Raw genomic sequence first — 22,970 nt, forward strand, 5'->3', positions numbered from 1 at the left:
AGCGTCACCTGGAGAACTAACACAGAAGCCGGAGGCCCAGGCTTGCTGAAGAGGGGTTGGGCCAGGTCCTCTGCATTTCTTCCATATTCTCCAGGTGATTTGAACACACACCAGACTTTGAGAAATACAGCTCTGCAAGCACATGAACCACTCTCTCTTCTGCTGTAGCTACTTAGGGTTCCTATAAGAAGCGATAGAGAAAATCACCTAGCATTCTACGCAGTGAAGGTGGCAAACCTCCAGTCAGGACCCCAGAGTCTCCCTGATCCTGGATGGCTGAGTGAGTTGCGGTGTTTGCTCCTGGGAAATACACTTCATGGACCCAGCGATGGCTGGAGTGGGGTGCTAAGGTATAACGTTGATTAGGGAAGGCTCCTGAGATCAACCACTGTGGATGGAAAGAGAAGAGAAAGGGGCAGGATTGGGCAGAGGGAGACACTGGGCTACACTGAAGTATTGATGAAGGCTTCAGCCAACCTCACAGAAAGCTCTGGAGAGAGGAACTCCATGCTAAAACAGGAGTGACACCTTCCACCTGTTTTTACTCCCTCATGTCTACAGTTACCTGAAGAGCATTCCTTGAACTGGAGGAAGTTAGTGGGAATTTGGCAGAAGAATGGGGAAAAAAACAATGAACAATCACAGATGAGGAATCCTTGCAGGAGGCAGGGCCACCATTTCCTCAGGTTCCCTCTCTGCACTTTTTTTTTTTTTTTTTTTTTTTGGAGGCAGAGTCCTGCTCTGTTGCCCAGGCTGGAGTGCAGTGGCAGGATTTCAGTTCATTGCAACCTCTGCCTCCTGGGTTCAAGCGATTCTCTTGTCTTAGCATCCCAAGTAACTGGGATTACAGGCATGTGCAACCACGCCTGGCTAATTTTTGTATTTTTAGTAGAGATGGGGTTTTGCCATGTTGGCCTGGCTGGTCTTGAACTCCTGACCTCAGGTGATCCACCCGCCTCAGCCTCCCAAAGTGCTAGAATTATAGGCATGAGCCACCGCACCCGGCCTCTCTTTGGCTTTTGTCTGATCTCATTAGGTTCTGGGTTCATTCTCTTAATAACTTTCTCATGGGATGTGACTGTTGCTAGCTCAGGTTTCTATCCTAGGAACTAAAGAATATAAGACTTCCACCAGCCCAGTTGAAGAGTCCCAGCCAAGCCACCTGTATTAGAGCCACTCCTGATACCAAAATCTGTATTAATTAGTCAGGGTTCGCTAGAGGGACAGAACTAATAGGATTGCTGAACATATAAAGCAGAGTTTATTAAGGAGAATTGACTCACATGATCACAAGGGGAGGCCCCACAATAGGCCGTCTGCAGGCTGAGGAGCAAGGAAGCCAGTCCGAGTCCCAAAGCTAAAGAACTTGGAGTCTGATGTTCTAGAGCAGGAAACCTCTGGCACAGGAGAAAAATGGAGGCCGGAAGACTAAACCAGTCTAGTCTTTCCTCGTTCCTCTGCCTGCTTTTATTCTGACCGTGCTGGCAGCTGATTAGATGGTGCCCACCAGATTGAGGGTGGGTCTGCCTTTCCCAGTCCACTGACTCAAATGTTAATCTCCTTTGGCAACACCCTCACAGACACACCCCAGGACAATGCTTTACATCCTTCAGCCCCTTCAAGTTGACACTCAGTAGTAAACATCACAACACCCTAGCTTGAATTAGGTTTTGTCATCTTGCCTAGGTTCATCCTTATGTCCAAGGGGTAGCAACTTTTACCAGAAGGGGGGACGGGTAGATGATAGTCCCACTATCTCACAATGACAGTGACTAGGGAAGTAGTTTTACATCCATCACCTCATTTCATCTTCACAGAAATCCTGCAAGGACATTAAGTATTACCTCAACTTTTTTTTTGCCTGGTCCAGTTGGATCATGCCTGTAATCCCAGCACTTTGGGAGGCCAAGGCAAAATGATTGCTTCAGGCCAGGAGTTCAAGCCCAGCCTGGACAACATAGTGAGACTCTGTTTCTACAAAAAAAATAAAAATATTAACCAGGCTTGGTGGTGTGTGCTTGTAGTCCCACATACTAGGGGAGCTGGGGTAGGAGGATCGCTTGAGCCTAGCAGGTCAAGGCTGCAATGAGCTATGATCACATCACTGCACTCCAGCCTGGGCAATACAGTGAGACCCTGTCTCCAAAAAAAAAAAAAAAAAAAGGAAAATAAATTACCTTGACTTTTTGATGAGGAAACTGAGGCTCACACAGTTCCTGCATGGAACTCTAACTCCAAGGCCCACATCCTTTCCAGCACCCCTGTGGGATGCCAGCAGGCTTTGCTTCTGTCTCTTCTCACTTACTCTGGAGTTCTTGGCACTTTTCACAATAGTTGTATCTGCTGTGTTAATTTCTTAAAATGAGAATCACTCAGCATGTTTTAGAATTGACTGGATGTGTCCACCACCTAAGCTGTTCTGTGTACTGAGGCCTGGAGATGCTTGTGTTCACCAGGGACTCACCCAGAAAATGAAGGCTGAGGACACAGAAGAGCTGATGTTATTTCTGTCACCTTCTCTCTTTCCAACATGCTAGTCAAACTCTCTTTCTCTCAGGTTCTCATGTTGAAGTTCTTTTTCCTATTTATCCTGCATGTTCCACCCACTTCATGAGGAAGACAGGAGAAGAAAAGGGAAGCAAACAGAGAGAGGAGAGGAGAGGAAGCTATTTGTTAGCGTTAGGATTTTTCTTTTCCCAGAAAGACTGAGATCCATGTAATCCATCTCTTCTCTTTGTTGATGAGTTCCTGGAGGTCCAGGATTAGGTTTGTTCACTGCAGCGTCCCCCACGTTTCCTAGCAGAATGCCATGAACATGTAAGTTTCTCGGTCAATGTGTAGTGACTTAAAGTGAGTTTTGCCTTGGGTCAGTTTTGCTGACAGTTCTGTATACGATCAGGAAACAGCTCTAATCCTCTTCTTAGTGTCCAGTGGACAGAAAACACACACCTGCCATCCTACCGAGGAAGAAAGGAAGGGAACATCATACGTATTCACTCTGGGAGGTGCAAAGGAGGTGCTTTATGTATGTTACCTTATTTTATCCTAACAACAACCACCCATGGGCAGAGATATTATTCTGTCCACTCCAGGGGAGGAAATTTAGAGAGAGAAAGTCATTTTGAATTCAGCATGGGGTAGGGTTTGTCAGCACAGACTCCAGACCACCTAGGCTTGTCCTCAGGTTCCACCAGGTACTCGCTTGTGTGGCCTTGGGCAAGTTCCACGATTTCTCTGACCTCACTTTCCTGATCTGTAAAATGGGGATGATAATATCTAGTAAACAGTTTGCCCTGTAAACACAGTGCCTAACACAGAATAGAGTTTGATGATGGTCATTTAACAACACTCGCCCATCATTAGGACTTCTTTTTATCAGTACACCACTTGTTTAAAGCTTTAGAGTGCACCGGAAGCATCCAAAGAACTTGTTGAAATTACAGATACCAGGGACACACCCCAATTGGGGTGACCAACTTGCCCCCGTTTTCCCAAGACTTTCCTGGTTTTAGCTCTGAAAGTCCTGCCTCCTGGGGAACCCTGCAGTCCTGAGCAAGTTAAGATGGTTAGTCACTGACCACCCCATATTAACCATATCAGAATCTCTGGGTGTGGGGTTCAGGTATCTATAGCTTTAACGAGAGAGGCATTGGGATTAGGGAGAGAGTTTAGTGTAGTGGTTTATATCACGGGTTTGAGAGCTGGGTAGACCTGGGTTTGAATCTCCTTTTTGTCATTTTTGAGAAGTATGACTTTGGCTGTGTTGATGAGTTCCTGGAAAGCCCACTGGGAAATGGAGATTAGCAGGTATATTGTTGATTAGGGATTGCTCCTGGGATCAACCCTTGTGGATGGAAAGAGAAGGGAAAGGGGCAGGATTGGGCAGAGGGAGGCATTGGGCTATAATAAAGTCTTGATGGAGGCTTCGGCCAACCTCACAGAGAGCTCTGGAGAGAGGAGAGCTGTTAAGAGTTGTCCTGAGTTGGAGAGAGGGGGCCAGACCTCTCTGCTTTCATGTCAACCAAGTCAGTGGATGCTGGCTACCCTGCAGCAATCACCCGGGAGGCTGACAGCTGAGAGCTATCTGTCAACAGCGTTTCTTGCAGCTTTGAGAATAAATATTACAGAGAACAACTTTTTCAGGTGCCACATCACAGCATCCACTATAGGGTGAATTGCTCAACTCCTCCAAGAATTAATAAGATTACCTGCACAGAGGGTTGTTAAGGATTAAGTGCACACGTACAGTGCAGTTTCTCCAACACTCTGCAAGCACTCATGTCATTTTAGCTAATATAATACTCTAAAGATAGAATGGGGTAGAGCTTGAGATGGAGGTGGGACTGCTTCAGAAAGCTTTCTTGGAGGCATTTCTGACTTATCTGTGTTACTAGAAGCAATAATGTTTGATTTTTTTTTTTTTATTATACTGTGAGTTCTAGGGTACATGTGCATAATGTGCAGGTTTGTTACATATGTATACTTGTGCCATGTTGGTGTGCTGCAGCCATCAACTCATCAGCACCCATCAACTCGTCATTTACATCAGGTATAACTCCCAATGCAATCCCTCCCCCCTCCCCCCTCCCCATGATAGGCCCCGGTGTGTGATGTTCCCCTTCCTGAGTCCAAGTGATCTCATTGTTCAGTTCCCACCTATGAGTGAGAACATGCGGTGTTTGGTTTTCTGTTCTTGTGATACTTTGCTAAGAATGATGGTTTCCAGCTGCATCCATGTCCCTACAAAGGACACAAACTCATCCTTTTTTATGGCTGCATAGTATTCCATGGTGTATATGTGCCACATTTTCTTCATCCAGTCTGTCACTCATGGACATTTGGGTTGATTCCAAGTCTTTGCTATTGTGAATAGTGCCGCAATAAACATACATGTGCATGTGTCTTTATAGCAGCATGATTTATAATCCTTTGGGTATATACCCAGTAATGGGATGGCTGGATCATATGGTACATCTAGTTCTAGATCCTTGAGGAATCGCCATACTGTTTTCCATAATGGTTGAACTAGTTTACAGTCCCACCAACAGTGTAAAAGTGTTCCTGTTTCTCCACATCCTCTCCAGCACCTGTTGTTTCCTGACTTTTTAATGATCGCCATTCTAACTGGTGTGAGATGGTATCTCATTGTGGTTTTGATTTGCATTTCTCTGATGGCTAGTGATGATGAGCATTTTTTCATGTGTCTGTTGGCTGTATGAATGTCTTCTTTTGAGAAATGTCTGTTCATATCCTTTGCCCACTTTTTGATGGGGTTGTTTGTTTTTTTCTTGTAAATTTGTTTGAGTTCTTTGTAGGTTCTGGATATTAGCCCTTTGTCAGATGAGTAGATTGCAAAAATTCAATGTTTGAATTTTTATTGTAGGATGTGTTACTAGGTTGGGCACGAAACGAAGATATAAAGTGGGTAAACAAGTGAATTCATTTAACAATTGTTTAATAAACACCTGTTAAGGGAGAGTGTAGACTCTGAATGAAGGTTGAAAAGGAAAGTAGTTTTTGCTCTGGAAGAATATGTAATTTAGTGGGCTACAGATGGCTTATATAAGAGATTCCACGGAAAATTAAACACATTTTTGTTAGTAGCAATGCAACGCAGTATGGAAGACTGTTGGTACTAGAATATGGTGGGTGTTGGATATTGGGTTCTATAATTACCTCCAATAAGAGACTCTTCATTTCCATCAAAATGTGGAATTAGATGCTGCTGCTAGATACGTTTTTTTGTTTTTGTTTTGTTTTGTTTTGTTTTGTTTTGGAGATGGAGTCTCGCTCCGTTGCCCAGGCTAGAGTGCAGTGGCACGATCTCGGCTCACTGCCAGCTCCACCTCCCAGGTTCCTGCCATTCTCCTGCCTCAGTCTCCCCAGCAGCTGGGATTACAGGCGCCCGCCACGATGCCCCACTAATTTTTTATATTTTTAGTAGAGACGGGGTTTCACCGTGTTAACCAGGATGGTCTCGACCTCCTGACCTCGTGATCTGCCCGCCTCGGCCTCCCAAAGTGTTTTTGTTTTTGTTTTTGTTTCTGAGACAGAGTCTTGCTCTGTCACCCAGACTGGAGTGCAGTGGCATGATCTTGGCTCATTGAAGCCTTGACCTCCCCAGGCTCAAGTGATCCTCCCACTTCAGCCTCCCAAGTAGCTGGGACTACAGGTGTGCACCACCACATCTGGCTAATTTTTCTATTATTTGCAGAGGCAGGCTTTCACTCTGTTGCCTAGGCTGGTCTTGAACTCCTGGGCTCAAGCGATCCTCTTGCCTTGGCCTCCCAAGGTGCTGGGATTTCAGGCGTGGTTCACTGCACCGGGCTGTGGAGAAGCTGTAATGGGATGGCTACACTTTAACACATTAACTTGCTGAAACATTTTTGGGGGTAATTTTGAATCTACATCAAGAGCCTCAAAGACACGCATGTCCTTTGAAACAGAATCCTACCCTTGAGACTCTTATCCAGAATTATTTGAAATGAGAAAAAATAAAAAGAAAGAAAACACTGAAAGATGTTTTCTTTGTTATATGGCTCCTAACAGAAAGACTCTGAAAATGCTTTCGATGTTTCATGATAGGGAAACATTTATTTAAAATTAAAATGCAATTATCTTGGAAAGGGTTGGGTTTCATTTGGGACCCATTTTCCAAATGAAGGAAGTTGAGGCCATTAATCGGTCATAGGATTGTTGAGACAGGTGGAGACAAATGCAACCAGGCCTTGGGTGACATCAGGACTATAATGGGACAGAAAGCTACTGACCTCCCTCCATGTACAGATGCACCAAATAAGCATCTACCCGCAGATCCATTTCCTCGGGAAGTCGGAGGCCAGTTAGAGACACCTACCCACCAGACAACGGAGAAAATGTTGATATCAGATAGACAGGAAAACTGGGGCACACTTGGGCACAGTACGCACCCTGACCACTGTGCCATAAAATTGGCAAAGGAGTTCCCATCACCCAGGTTATTCCTGTGGAGAGGATGGTCTGAGCCCCGCATGAAGGGCTCCAATCCTGTTTGCCCACGGTTTAACACTTAATGCACCGACCACAAGAACACAGGGGATTAGATACACATGTGTAGGAAAAAAATCTAGCAGTTTGATATGGGCATGCAAGTATTTTCAGAGACTTTATACAACTGTGATTGTATAAAGCGCAGAGAAGGGGCTTAAATCAGTGCAGAGAAGGGGCTTAAAAACACGTGTGGCCAAGCACAATGGCTCATGCCTGTAATCCCAGCACTTTGGGAGTACGACATGGCAAAACCCTGTCTCTACAAAATACAATTATAAAACTTAGCCAGCTGTGGTGGTGCATGCCTGTAGCCCCAGCTTCTCAGGAGGCTGAGGCGGGAGGATCACTTGAGCCCAGGAAGTCGCAGCTGCAGTGGGTGAAGATGGTACCACAGCACTCCATCCTGGGCAACAGAGCGAGAGTGAGACCTTGTCTCAACAAAACAAAACGAACAACTCTGTTTCCACTTGGGAGGAGTTTCCAAAACATACCTGCAGCTGCTGCATGGTGGCCTGGCTTCTAATTAACTTGCTTGGGGAGTTAACAAGACAATTATTAACCTGTCATCAGTCTGGGAGGAGTTTGTACTCAGGCGAAGTGCTCCGGCCCTTATAACATCCACCTAAGGAACTGCATCTTAGATCTCCTAGTGCAGAGAGAGGATGAGACTGGCAAACACATGTCTCTCTAGACTGCAGAGGGAAAAAAAAGTGGTGGTTTTACATTATAAAGGGTGCATAAGCAATTTGAAGGACTCCATCCCCAGGGAGCAGTGCTGAGAAGGCTTTTAAAAAACACAGCCCCTGTGTATTCTGGATCTTATACCCTTGTCAGATGAATAGTTTGCAAATATTTTCTCCCACACTGCAGGTTGTCGCTTCATTCTGTTGATTGTTTCCTTTGCTGTGCAGGAGCTTTGGAGTCTGATATAATCTCATTTGCCTATGTTTGCTTTTGTTGACTGTTTTTGAGGTATTATCCATAAAACCTTCGCCTAGACCAATGTGCTGAAGTGTTTTCCATATGTTTTCTTCTGCTAGTTTCATAGCTTCTTGCGTTTAAGTCTTTGATGCATTTTGAGTTGATTTTTTTATCTGGTGAGAGACAGGGGTCTACTTTTATTCTTCTGCATGTGGATGCCCTCTTTTTCTAGAGACACTTGGGACGCAAACAACTCAACAACAAACAAACAAAACAAAAAACAAAAACAAAAACAAACAATCTGATTAAAAAACGGGCAAAAGATTGGAATAGACATTTCTCAAAAGAAGACGTACAAATAGCCAAGTATACAAAAAAATGCTCAACATCACTAATCATCCGGGAAATGCAAATCAAAACCAAAAGAGATATCATCTCACCCCAGTTCAAATGGCGATTATCAAGGAGATAAAAAAATAACAAATGCCGGAAAGGATACGGAGAAAGGGGAACTCCTACAGTACAGCCGTTATGAAAAACAGTATGAGGTTTTCTCCAAAAACTAAAAATAGAATGACCATATGATCCAGCAATCCCACTGCTGGGTATGCATCCAAAGGGAAGGAGATCAGCATGTCAAAGAGATGTCTACACTCCCGTGTTTATTGCAACACTACTCACAATAGCAAAGATATGGAATCAACCTGAGCGTCCATCAACAGATGAATGGACAAAGAAAATGGGGCACTTATACAATAGAATACTATTCAGACATTTAAAAAAAGAATAAAATCCTGTCATTCACAGCAACATAGACGAGCCTGGAGGACATTATATTAAGTGAAATAAGCCAGACACAGAAAGACAAATACCACATGTTCTGACTCATATGTGAGAGCTGAAAAAGTTGGTATCATGGAAATAGAACAGTGGCTGGGAAGGGTAGGGAGAAGGAAGAATAGGGAGAGGTTGGTTAATGAGTACAAAATTACAGCCAGATAGAAGGAATAGTTTCTAGTGTTCTATAACGCTGTAGCACTGCAGGGTGACTCTAGTTAACAATAATTTATTGTCTATTTTCAAATAGAAGAACAGATATTGAATCTTCCCAACACAAAGAAATGATAAAAGTTTGAGGTGACGGATAGGCTAATTACCCTGCTTTGGTCATTTCACATGTATACCTGTATTGAAATATCACAGGTACCCATAAATATGTATAATTATTATGTGTCAATTTAAAAGAATGGAACAAAGCCTCTTTAATTCTTGATCAGGAATTCTATTTCTGTCTCCAACAAACTACCTTTTTGCTTCTAAACTTGCTGCCCTAGAGTGAAATGTTAACTCCCAGTGTTGCCAACTATGAGGCCAAAAGAAAATGACTTGATGTATGTTGGTGAAGGTATTTGGTTTGTGTTTTTAAATCTTTTTTTTTTTTTCCTTCCTTCTTTCTTTATTTCTACTAATGTTCAATCAGGTGAATCTTAGGAAAAGAAACTAATTTCTACCAAAATCTTACCTTGAACTCCCTAAGTGTAAACTTACTGTGGTTTCACATGCCCTTTCAATGAGGCATCTTGGGATTAGTCCTCGGGGGAAATACAGTCATGACCCATAAAACCATGTTTCAGTCAGCAACAGGCCTCATATAGAATGGAGGTCCCGTCACGTTATAAACTGTCTTTTTACTGTACTTTTCTATGTTTAGAAACATAAATACTTACCATTGTGTTACCATTGCTTACAGTATTTGGTACATTAATGTGTTGGACAGGTTTGCAGCCTAGGAACAATAGGCTAATCCATTTGTCCCAGGTGTGAGTAGCCTATACCACCTAGGTTTGTGTAAGGACAATCTATGATGCTCTCACAATGATGAAATCATCTAGTGATGAATTTCTCAGGACATATTCATGTTGTTAAGTGACAACACATGACTGTAAATGAAAAGTCCATTTGTTTGACAAATTTTAATAGTACCTTCTTGGTACATCATCATGGTCACATTTGATTTAATTAGCATGTAAAACTCATGATGGGGCTGGGCATGGTGGCTCATGCCTGTAATCCCAGCAGTTTGGGAGGCCTAGGTGGGTGGATCATCTGAGGTCAGGAGTTCAAGACCAACCTGACCAACATGGCGAAACCCCGTCTCCACTAAAATACAAAACTTAGCCAGGCGTGGTGGCAGGTGCCTGTAATCCCAGCTACTCAGGAGGCTGAGGCAGGAGAATCACTTGAACCTGGAAGGTGGAGGCTGCAGTGAGCCGAGATCACACCATTGCTGGGCAACAAAGCAAGACTCTGTCTCAAACAACAACAACAACAACAACAACAAACAACAACAAACAACAACAACAACTCATGATGGCAGGGGAGGTACAGAACTAATGATTAGCACACCTGACTCCCAGTTTCCCAGAGCTAGGGTTCTTACACTGGTGTAAGAGTTGGGACTCGCTCTTTTAGAAGTGACAGAAAACCTGATAGGAATCAGTTTGATTAAAAAACAAAGGTTTTGTTTTTTGTTTTTTTTTTTAAATAAAAGGGAGTGTATTAGCTGGATTTTGCCGAAAAGTTCGGGGTTAATCTCGCTTCAGGCGTGGCTGAATTTGGGACTTAGTTGATATCAACAGAAGAAAGCACTGGAGCATCTCTTGGCTCCGCCTTCCTTTGTGTGGGCTTCAGTTTCAGCTGCAAGTGATAACGAGGTGGTGGCTACAGCAGCAGCTGCAACCCCTGTCTCTGGTTTCAGGGCCAGTGGGTGAGAACAGGAGTCATTTTCCCAGAAGTCCAGAGAAAAATCTCACTAGGTCTCATTAACCCTGAGTGGTTCACATTCAGACAGTGAGATGAGAGGGGGGTCCCCAGAAAACCTCCAACCAGCCTGCCCACTTGGGGTGGAGCCTCGGGAATTTCCTGCCATTTGCATCAGGGAGGAGCCTGGCCCCTCCTCTTCCTGTGTGTAACCTTGGATTCCATCAGGAAGGGCTGTAGCCAGACTGACCTAGCAAGAGTCCCTGTTTCCCCCTTTTCTTCCTTTTCACCCAATAAAACCCTGTCTTATTCACCATTCAAATTGTTGGTGAGCTTTTTCAAATTGTCTGCAAGCCTTAATTTTCGTGGCCATGGGACAAAGAACTCTGTCTTTAGCTGAACTAAGGAACAGTCCTGGAACATGACCACTCTACCAATCAGAGGGAAATGCAACAGACTGATGGGCACAGGCCTGGGTCCCATGTTCCACCCCTGGAGTTGGGTGGTGGGGAAGGAGTCGGTTTCATGGAGCACAGAAAACCACAGTTCCTTAAGAGTGGGATGAGATGAGATGAGATGGCTTTAAGGAGGAAATCGGGACGCACTTACTAGGTAGTGAGTGAGTGAGTACCAGGCAGCAAAATCAACAGATGTCTACTACAGTTGGACTGTTGTCATTTTATTCTAGCTTTGCTGAGAAAAAGCCACTACGAATGCATTCAGCAAATTGCAGACTTGCGCTGAAGAAAAGAGACACAAGAATTGAAGGAGCTCAGCTTCTTCTCTCTAAATAGAACATAGTTTATACTATTGAGGACAGATGCTTGTTTATTCTGTGCTGAGAGCTCTCCAACCAAGAGCATTTCCAACATCCTTCTCTCTGCAGATTGTTGCGGGACTTTGCAACTCTCACTAGTCAAAGGGAAACCTTAGGGAGGGGCTATTTAAGATGGAGTAATAAATATGTTTGGAGAAGAGCTAAAGGGCTATGTTATTTCACAGTTCTGGAATTCAGAGCAATAAAAAAGTAAACAGTCTTATTGGCTCAAAGGGGAGAGTCTTTTCATCTTGAAAATGACTTTATTTGGATTATTTTGGCCTCTCAAGAGACTTCCCCTGTGGCTGTATTATAAAATAACTCCTCGTGGTTCATTACACACTGTTCTGTTGGGCCTTGTGAAACAAGAAATGACTTACTGCATTTATTTGCTGTGTGATGGGGCTTTTCTGTTATTTACACATTCTTTGGTATACTACTATTAATTCATACCCCCTTCAAATATGTGATTTTGGAGGCAATTTTCATTAAAGTTTCTTATAACACATACATTTGAGATAATTGAACTGAGACCTTATTTACTCAAATTGCTTATGCCAGTACTATTCCATGGGTTTTAAAAGTAGGACACATTTTTGGAAATGGTCTCTGATGATGAAAATTTGGACATGATTCTTGATCTCTGGAAAAGCATTTGTTCCCAACACAGGTGAAATCAATTCACTTCTAAGTTGATACTTATGGCAATTTAATGAAACCAGTTTTTATGAATTAAGAAAGACATTTCTTTTTAAAAACATGTTTATTGATACATAATAGTTTACATATTTATGGTAATACTAAATATGGTAGTTTACATATTTAGTATACATATAAAATACTCGTGATATTTTGTTACATTCATAGAATGTGTGATGATCAAGTCAAGGCATTTAGGATATCCATCATGCAAGTATTTATGATTTCTATGTGTTGGGAACATTTCAAGTTCTCTCTTCTAGCTACTTTGAAATATGCAATACATTGTTGTTAACTGTAGTCACCCTGCTCTGCTATGAATATTAGAATGTATTGCTTCTGTCTAGCTGTATGTTAGTAACCATTAACCAACTTCTCTTCATTCCCCACACCACACCCTTCCCTGACTCTAGTAATTATCATTCTACTCTCTATTTCCATGAGATCAACGTTTTTAGTTCCCACATGTGAGTAAGAACATGCAACAAGAATAAGAACATATGAGAAAGGCAAACAGATATTTATCTTTCCAGGCCTGGTTTATTTCATTTAATGACTTCCAGTTTCATCCATGTTGCTGCAAATGACAGAGTTTCATTCTTTTTTTGTGGCCAGTAGTATTCCATTGTGTATATTTACCGTATTTTCTTTATGTATCCATTTATCTGGTGATGGATGCTCAGGTTGATTTTTGTGAATAGTGCTCAAATAAATGTGGGAGTGCAGATATCCCTTTGATATACTGTTTTCCTTTGAAAAGGACATTTCTTTCTTATTTTTTTTTTTTTTTGACAGAGTCTCACTCTGTCGCCCTGTCACCCAGGCTGAAGTACAGTGGTGCAATCTCAGCTCACTGCAACCTCCACCTCCCGGGCTCAAGTGATTCTCCTGCCACAGCCTCCCGAGTAGCTGGGATTACAGGCAGGCAAAACCACACCTGGCTAAGTTTTTTTTGTATTTTTTGTAGAGATGGGGTTTTGCCATGTGGCCCAGGCTGGTCTTGAACTCCTGAGCTCAGGCAATCTGCCTGCCTCAGCCTCCCAAAGTGCTAGGATTACAGGCGTGAGCCACCGCACCTGGCCTGGACCTTTCTTTATCTTACTAACTGAGCCCTAGCGTCTGGTGGGTTCTAATCCAGATGAGATATTACTGAGAACTGGCAAACTTAGGACAAATTTGAGAGAGTATTCCTATAATGAATAATATCAGTTTTTGAATTCCATTTTTTCACTCTGGTTATAGAATAACCCCAGTTTTTATTTATGGAACCCTACACCCATATACTTTACTATGGTCTAGTGTATATTCTATTGGGCTAAATTCTTAGAAAGAACAAAGTAAGCACGTAGCCTTCCTGCTAGGCTAGGAAGGAAGCTGAGTAGGTAACTTCCTGCAGTATAATTCAAGGGATGTTAGAAGGTATCCTGCATAAAGGTTAAGATCCCACAGAAATAGCCCGTAGCAGACACTCAACAAATATTTGTTTAATGAACAGAAAGACAAATAAATTAATAGGCATAAAGTCATCTTGCAAGCAAAATTAGAAAAGGATTATTTAGATATTCCTCTTAATTTATCTTCTCATTTCTAATGGGGTCTACTGTTATCGGTGTTACAGCAGTGACAACCGTTGTCATTAAAGAATATCATACTGGGACTCAGAGAAGAATGTGTACACCTACCTTCTTAGAGATAAAAATATAACTGTGAATAATGAGGGAACTTTCAGAAGTACATGAAATCAGTTCCTTGAACAATGAAAAACAAAACACAATTCTCTTTGTTCAACCATGCTGGTGGCATTTCTATTTTATGAAAAACCTGGCCTGGTGTGGTGGCTCACGACTGCAACCCAAGCACTTTGGGAGGCCAAGGCAGGCAGATCATGAGGTTAGGAGATCGAGACCATGCTGGCCAACATGGTGAAACCCCATCTCTACTAAAAATACAAAGAAAAAAAAAAAATTAGCCAGACGTGGTGGTGCGTGCCTATAATCCTAGCTATTCAGAAGGCTGAGGCAGGAGAATCACTTGAACCAGGGAGTTGGAGGTTGCAGTGAGCCGAGATCACGCCACTGCACTCCAGTTTGACGACAGAGCAAGACTCCACCTCAAAAAACAAACAAACAAACAAACAGAAAACCGTCACCATCATTTCTAAGTCTCAGGTGCCTTCAAATGTATTAGTCACAGTGGGCCCCTGGGTTGTACCACTCCAGGGACAACATGCATAGACATTACCATGTGTATAGCACCTTGGAGTTGTGACGCCCAATGCTCCTGTAGTTACTCTACTTGGCATTTATTGTTGATTTGTAGTAGCTTGTCCAAAACCTCAGTTCTTTAAGGCATGGTTTAAGTTTTTCAGGTGTTGTTCTCATATTAATTAGCAGGCTTGTAAAAAATATTGCCTTACATTAATGAATTATTTTTACTTTCTCCCTGCTTTTCTGTTCTGTGGGCGCTAAGGAAGAAGAATTTCAAGAAGAACCTAAGTGCCTCGAGCTGGAGCAGAAGATGACATCAGGTAGAGTACATTCTGTATGATTCCTTTTCCAGGCTGCTGTTGCTGACAGAAGTGCTTGGAGCATCCTAAAGCTTTGCAGATTGCAAAGGAAAACCTGTACGTTCCAAATGATTGGAAACATGACTAGAAATGTCACGTGTGATGTATTCCAGGCACGACATCTGGACAATCTGGTTATGATGCAGAAAATAGCTCATTCTCTTCTTTGTCTTCTTTCTTTTATTGATTACAGTTCTTGATGAACAAACACTTGCAAAGAAGTAGATGATGATAATGATGAAAACATTTCAAATTCAGTAATGCTAAACTAAGAAGTATCGTTATTTACTGAAATATTTATGATTTTCTTGGGAAACATTATTTAGATAAGTTTGTTGGGAGATTTTTATGTTTGTGAGTGGTCAAGTACACAGCTTTGCTGAAGTGATTTATGCCACAATAGGACTCCCTAGGAGCTAATGTGGAAAGAAATAAATGACAAGTGAATTTGTAACTTGGTTTGTGACTAAGATCTGTAATGATAATGAGATGTAATCGTCACAAAATAAATATTAGCTGAATGGACCTAATAATAATGAAAGCTAAATCTTAATATTCTCAACCTCTATTTACCAATGGCTTTTAGTTTTAGTTTGGTGTTTTATGTGATTTGGTGTTAGAAGATGGCTCCAGATGTGTTTGCTGCTGGCAAAGGCTCATGTTCTTGTAATTTAATGGAAATTAGGGAAAAGAATTAAGAAATTGGAAGTGGTAATGAAAAGAGTATGCAAAGCGAGAGGAAAAGTAGCACCCTACTCTGGTATAGATGAAGGAGACAGAATGAGCAATTAATCAACTCCACCCTTTCCCTCTACACCCATCCCCTCCCAAGTTCCCTGTACCCCCATCAATTACCAACATTGCTTTAATTTAGTGCCTCTTCCTGGAACACTCTCCCCTTGCAGATCCTTGTACAGATGGCTCAGTTCAAACATCCTGTCCCAGAGAAAACTTTCCCAACCATCTTGGCATTCTTCCAAATCACTCTTCATCCCATTACACATTTTTTTTTTCATGATGCTCATTCCAATCTGATATGGTTTGGCTCTGTGTCCCCACCCAAATCTCACCTTGGATTTCAGTTCCCATAATCCCCATGTGTTGTGGGAGGGACGCAGTGGGAGGTAATTTGATCATGGGGGCAGTTACCCTCATGCTATTCTCATGATAGTGAGTTCTCACGAGATCTGATGGCTTTGTAAGGGGCTGCTCCCCCTTCACTCTGCATTTCTCCTTGCTGCCGTCATGTGAAGAAGGACGTGTTTGCTTCCGCTTCCGCCATGATTGTAAGTTTCCTGACGCCTCCTTAGCCCTGCAGAACTGTGAGTCAATTCAACCTCTTTTCTTTATAAATTACCCAGTCTCTTGCAGTTCTTTATAGCAGAATGAGAATGGCCTAATACACGATCCAAAATAATCTTTCTGTTAATCTGTGGTTTATTGCAATATTGTCTCTTAGAGAGCAAGGACATTAATAGTCTTGTTTAATGGCATCCCTAGTACCTTGGACAGTGCCTGGCACATAGTAGTAATTCAGTAAATTTTTATTAAGTGACCCCTGATGTCCATTATGAGCAAGGCACTCTCTTCCTGTCTGTAGTGGGGGTATAGGTGGGGTAGGTTTGGCGTAGGCCAACACTATGCCTATTTTAAATTTCTGGGATATAAAAAAGAATACAACATGGCACTTGCCCTCAAGACAACAAATTATATTTGCAATATGATAAATAATGTGAAAATATCTATATAATCAAAGTGCTGCTGGGAGCACCGAGGAAGGAGCAATTCAATTTGCATTGGGAAGCAGGATCAAAGAAGGCCCCTTGGGGTTGATGATGCTTGTAATGAAGATTGGAGTTTGAAAGCCTACTTTCATAATAGGGGCATAGAAGGGGCAGTGGTGGAGTTTACATATCATACCTTTGAAAATGACTCTGAGTACCACTTTTGCACATTTGCCCTTGATCTTTCACTTCTCAGCTAGAGAAGAAGGCTGGGAGGATGGTCTTGGCTGCATCAATGCAAATTCAGCCAACTCAAAGGCTTTGAATTTCCCAGCTGCTGTTATAAATGCTTTTATTTGCTCTCTTGGCATAGTGCCTACTACATTTTGTGAACATTTGTTCACACATGGTGGGAGGGCATCACTACTCACTAAAGACTTTCTAAGAAATGAGATGACTTTACGGAGTTCTTTCATGACACCTCAGGGTGAGAAATTAGACATCCCATTCTGAAAATTCTGCTAGGGTTCCCAGTTCCTTAGGCCCTCAGTGTGTGTTACTAGAGATTCAGCAAAGTGGTAAGGATTTCCCTCAGCAAATGCATTTGGAGCTGGACATCTCCCTGAAAATAATTCTGCAGAAAAGAACAAATGAAGTGTAGGTAGACATTTGTAATCCCGATTTCTCTGTGATCAACTGGTATGGTTTTAGATTATTGACACAAGAATAAAAGGCTTATTACTTTACTTTCTTCAAAAACATCTAACAATGCTGTTGTTAAAGTGGAAATTTCAAGCAGAAAATGCAGTTCCTCCTTATTTCTTTAAAATGCTTGGGTCCACTGACTTTGGGGCTTGCTATAGAGCTCCTCTTCCTCTTTATTCAGGATTTACTCCTAAATGTGTGTATTTGCATTGCATGTTGCTATGGGTGTACTTGTGTTTCTAGTTCTAGATCATTCTATCCAGATCTCCCATATTGACTAACCATTCTTTAAAATCCTATTAGGTATAAGTTGTGTCTGCTAAATTATTTGAAAAGTATAAACATATGCTATATTCATTCAAAAAACTTTTACTGAATGTCTATGTGCTAGATATTATAATAGGAATTATGCTATATAGCCATGAATCTGAGAATGAGGAGGAGGATACATTCTGAGAAATGTGTCACTAGACAATTTTGTCATTGTGTGACCATCATAGAGGGCACTTACACAAACCTAGATGGTATAGCCTACAACACACTGAGGCTATAGGGTGTTGCCTACTGCTTCTAGGCTATAAACCTGTACAGCATGTTATTATACTGGATATTGTAGGCAATTATAACACAGTGGTATTTGTGTATCTAAACATATCTCACTATAAAAGAGGTACAGCAAAAAATACAGTAGTATAATCTTACAGGTCCACTGTTGTATATGTGGTTTGCTGTTAACCAAAACATTGTTACATGGTACATGACTGTATTTAGAGTGGTAAATACAACAGATATGACTCCAGCCTCCTGGAATGTATGGAAAGTGAGAAATACAGCCATTAGACAAATAAAATGTGAGTTATAGAGAAATGGCAGCCTTTAAATAGTAAAATGTAAGTTTTAGAGAAAGCAGGGTACTGTGAAAGTCTTGCCTTCACAGAGCTTTAGTCAAATGGAGCCTTTCAAACATGCACACAGAGAGCTAGGACAAAAGGTGGAATATAGCATATGCTGAAACAGAGACATGAGTCAGGAGCCGGGGAGCACTAAGGAGGTGAAAGAAACGCAGCTGGAGGAATCCAGGAAGTTTTTCAAGAGAATGCACCATAAGAGCTGGGCCTTGAAGGATAGAGATGAAATTCACGTGTGAAGGGAGACACGTAAGCCAGGGTGTTTATAAAGCAAAACCCAAATACTGTAAATTGAATTCCAAGTGATACCTACTTGGAATTCAGTTCATTTGTTTTTATTATTATTATTATTATTATTTTGTGACTGATGATCTAAGTCTTGGGCATCTAACACTTCATCCTGAGGTCCATAATTTGTATTAATACTTGTAGGAGCCACCCACGTGACAATGACAGACCAATTAGGAGTGTGCTCTGTCTTTACCACCATCGTTACTGTCTTCTGCCCTCAGATAATTGTGTCTGTGTACATTGGAGACCTTCCTTAGTAGGTGATTGAAAGATGGAACTTTAATGCCTTTCCCGGAATCAGGTTGCATTTCCTCATCACTTTGTGGACATACTAGCTTCATGGATACATTAACCCATTTATAAGAAGTTCCTTTTAATTTGATGAATTGTCAATGGGTACCCCATTTCAGCAAGAGAAGTGCTGAGCAGGTTCTGCAGGGAGATGAAGTTTACCTTTTTATCACACCTGCCCTTTCTATGTTCCAAGCCTCCTCAGTGAGTGTATTAGTCAGAGTTCTCTAGAGGGACAGAACTAATAGGATAGATGCATATATGAAAGGGAATTTATTAAGGAGTATTGACTGACATGATCACAAGGAGAAGTCCCACAATAGACCTTCTGCAAACTGAGGGGCAAGGAAGCCAGTCCAAACTCAAAATCTCAAAAGTAGGGAAGCTGACAATGCAGCCTTCAGTCTGTGGCCGAAGGCCTGGGAGCCCCTGGCAAACCACTGGTGTAAGTCCAAGAGTCCAAAAGCTGAAGAACCTGGAGTCTAATGTTCAAGGGCAGAAAGCATCCAGCATGGGAGAAAGATGAATACTGGAAGACTCAGCAAATCTGTTCTTTCCACTTTCTTCTTCCTGCTTTTATTCTAGCCATGCTGGCAGCTGATTAGATGGTACCCACCCAGACTGAGGGTGGGTCTGCCTCCCCTAATCCACTGACTCAAACGTTAATCTCTGTTGGCAACCCTCTCACCAACACACCCAGAAACAATACTTTGCATCCTTCAATCCAATCAAGTTGACACTCAATATTAACCATCAATGTGGGGTTCCTTCCTCTACACTTTCGCTTCCCAGTTTCTCTACCATCAGAATGGCATGCACTCAAGCACATATACCTTGGTGCACTGTGTCCCCTCTTTCAGCCTATTGGTATGTTAAGCCTCAGATCTACTTATGGAATGAAGAGATGTAGTGGTTATGAAAGGGATTTTAAACATCAACAAACAGGTAAAGAAGGACAGAGATCATCATGGTGAGACCCAGTCTCTACAAAAAAAAAAAAAAAAAAATTAGCTGGACGTGGTAGCACATACCTGTGGTCCCAGCTGCTTGGGAGGTTGATGTGGGAGGATCACTTGAGCCCAGGTGGTCGAAGCTGCAATGAGCCATGATTGTGTCACTGCACTCCAGCCTGGGTGACAGAGTGAGACCGTGTCTCAAAAAAAACAAAAAAACAAAACAAAACAAAAAACAACAAAAAACCCAACCCAGGCAGGTCAGAGGTCAGATGTAGGGAGAATTGCCTCCAGCAGCAATTACACAGCGTGGCTGGTCATTTCCTTTACCTGAGCATAGAAGGTCCTAAATGATGGGAGCAGTCAATGAAGACTCCGTTAGACTGTGTGCTCCCCAAAAGCAGGGATTATGTCTGTTTAAAGTAAGGTGAGGTCCTTTATTTGAAGGTGCCATTTTTAAAGATGCTTTGCAATCCCTTCTATATAATATTCAATGCAAAAATAAAGAACATATAAAAAAACTGAACCTGGGCTGTGTTTATAACTCCACATAGGGAGAAGGAAGAATGAGGTAATGGTGATACGTTGGGTGGAGACCCTGCAGAGGGAAGTTTTCCATACTTAAGAGTTTCTATGATGTGGTCAGGATGCTGTTCTGATAATAAAGACTAAAACAAAGATCCTTTACTAATAGTGACAAGGGAAAGGCCACAATGCCACAGACAGAGAGAACTGCATGTCAGCGAGAAGGCACAATTTGAAGCCTCACTACATGACTCTCTGAGGGTGAGCCAGTTATTTGAAGTTGCTTAGGACTGGGACAGTCACTGGTTTACCTTTTCTCACCTGGGCTTGTGCCTCACTTCTCAGCAGCTGCAAAACCAAAATCACTCTTTTCCTGAACTAGTCAGAGTTCTCCGGAGAAACAGAACCACTGGGACATAGATATAGAAGGAGATTTATTATGAGGAATTGGCTCACATGATTTTGGAGGCTGAGAAGTCCCACGATATGCCCTCTATAGACTGGAGATCTAAGAGCCCAAGTGGTGAAATTCTAGTCCAAGTCCAAAGGCCTGAGAACCAGGAGAGCCAATGGTGTCAGTTCCAGAACAAGGGCAGAGAAGACTGATGTCCCAGCTCAAGCAGTCACACAGAAAGCAGAAGGAGTGAATTCCTTCCCCTTTCCCCTTTTGTTCTATTCAGACCCTCCACAGATTGGGTAATGCCCACCTACACTGGGGAGGGTGATCAGCTTCACTGAGTTTGCTGATTTAGATGTTCATCTCATCTGGATACACTGTCATGGACACATCCAGAAATAACGTTTAATCTGGGCACCCCTTAGCCCAGTCAATTTGACACAAGGAATCAACCATCACACTTCTCTGGTGAATTAGTCCTTTCTTGCATTGCTGTAAAGAACTACCTGAGATGGGATAATTTTTAAAGAAAAGAGGTTTAATTGGAACACAGTTCTGCAGGCTGTACAGGAAACATGGCTGGGGAAGCCTTGGGAAACTTACAATCATGGCGGAAGGTGAAGGGGAAGTAGGCAGGTCCTACATGGCTGGAGAAGGAGGAAGAGGGCGAAGAGGAAGGTGCTACATACTTTTAAACAACCAGATCTAGTGAGAACTCACTATCACAAGAACAGGGGAAAATCCACTCACATGATCCAGTCACCTCCTGCCAGGCCCCTCCTCCAACATTGGGGGTTACAATTTGACATGAGATTTGGGGAAGGACACAAATCCAAACCACATGACCTGGGTAGCATCTCTTTCCTTTTTGCCTTTCCATGGTATGTGCTCCTTTCTAGAGCCTTCTATGGATTGCTCTGCCTTTTCATTTTAGAAATAAAGTTCTAGAATGAGGCTACATTTACTCTCTTCTTATTCCACCAAATGGATCTCAGAACAAGCTAAGCACCATGCATATATACTACATGCAATATGCAAAGGCATTGGTATTGGATAAGATTCAATTGAACATTTGAACAATTTTAGCACAAAGACTCAGGTTTATAGGTGACATACGGAAACTACAGATCCTTCACTTACTAATTTTATTTGTAATCAAATGAGTAGAAATCACATAGTACCACTTTTATGGAGAGAGGGAGATTAACAGTCTTTCAGAGGTGGCACATCTTGTCTTCATTCATTCATTCCTTTGTGGGCAGGGAGATGGATGAATGGGCCAACCATGCTTTCTTGATAGAATTCTTTTTGAAAATAAGTTGCATTCTTTCTAGTGGCCATTTTTTTTTTTTTAAGTGAAATGTGTTTGAAAAATGTTGGCTTCAATTTGCCATTCCTTTCAAACCATGCATTGCTTTAGAAACAGGCCAAGTCTTTTTGAATGCTGAAACAACTTTCCAATTTGTGCACCTTTCCAGAAGACCTTGTGGAATCCTTATTCTCTTTTAGGTTGCACTCAACCTGTGCTGCCGGGGCCTCAAAGATTACACTGCTTGGTCGTATGAGGGGAGAATCCTGTAAGTTGGAGGCAGTTGGTTACAAAGGGTTTCATCAGAACACCCTCTTTTTGCTAAAGGTCATCTAGAACTGAGGGGAGCCCAGTACATTTTCAGAGTTGGCTGTCTGTGTCATCTGCATTTAGTCAAGTTTCATTTCCTGTGGTTTGTAGATTTCTTAAGTGTGAAGTAACGAACCCCAAACAGTTAAAATTCTTTACCTAAAAATGGATGCAATGAGAAAAAAAAATAGGTATTTTTGTAACTTCTATGGGGAAGTGAGACTGGGGTTCCACTGAGCAGTTCCTTGTTGCTGTGCACACGAGGCCAGCCCCTCTGCGGGAAGGTCCATGACACTTGGAGTTCAGATCTTCTTGCTGGGCATCTCAGGAGGTGACAAAACGAGACCCATTTTCTGACAATTCAGACGAAGTGTCTGCTTTTACTTTCATGTCGTGGGAGAACAGTCAACAGTGCAGTTTCCACCAGAACCCACTATTTATCTCAGTCACACACCTCTCTACTTTTGCACAAGAGTTGTTTATCTTCCATACAGATTTTTCTGAGTCTTTGGCCACAGATGAACAGAAAACCGTTGAGATAGGAAGGTGAGAAAAAAAAGAAGGGAAGCTTATCCTGAGTTTGCTTTCTTTCCATTCCCTTAACCTTAGGGCAGACAGTTTTTTTGTTTTTGTTTTGTTTTGTTTTTGAGACGGAGTTTCTTTCTTTCACCTAGGCTGGAGTGAAATGGGGCAATCTCAGCTCACTGCAACCTCTGCCCCTTCCCCTGCAGCAAGGCACCTGCCTCAGCCTCCAGAGCAGGTGGGA

At 42.2% G+C, this 22,970-nt stretch overlaps 1 protein-coding gene across 1 annotated transcript in view; it reads left to right on the forward strand.

The window, feature by feature from the left end:
* FAM107B (family with sequence similarity 107 member B) overlaps window positions 1-22,970 on the forward strand; it is a 260,743-nt gene that overhangs the window by 96,432 nt on the left and 141,341 nt on the right. The window contains exon 2 of the mRNA XM_025396283.1: window positions 14,696-14,753. Within this exon, the coding sequence (XP_025252068.1) occupies window positions 14,696-14,753 (58 nt within the window). The remainder of the gene's footprint in view (window positions 1-14,695; window positions 14,754-22,970) is intronic.

The sequence above is a fragment of the Theropithecus gelada genome, chromosome 9, assembly GCF_003255815.1.
Source record: "Theropithecus gelada isolate Dixy chromosome 9, Tgel_1.0, whole genome shotgun sequence".
In the NCBI taxonomy this organism is placed as follows: Eukaryota; Metazoa; Chordata; class Mammalia; order Primates; family Cercopithecidae; genus Theropithecus; species Theropithecus gelada.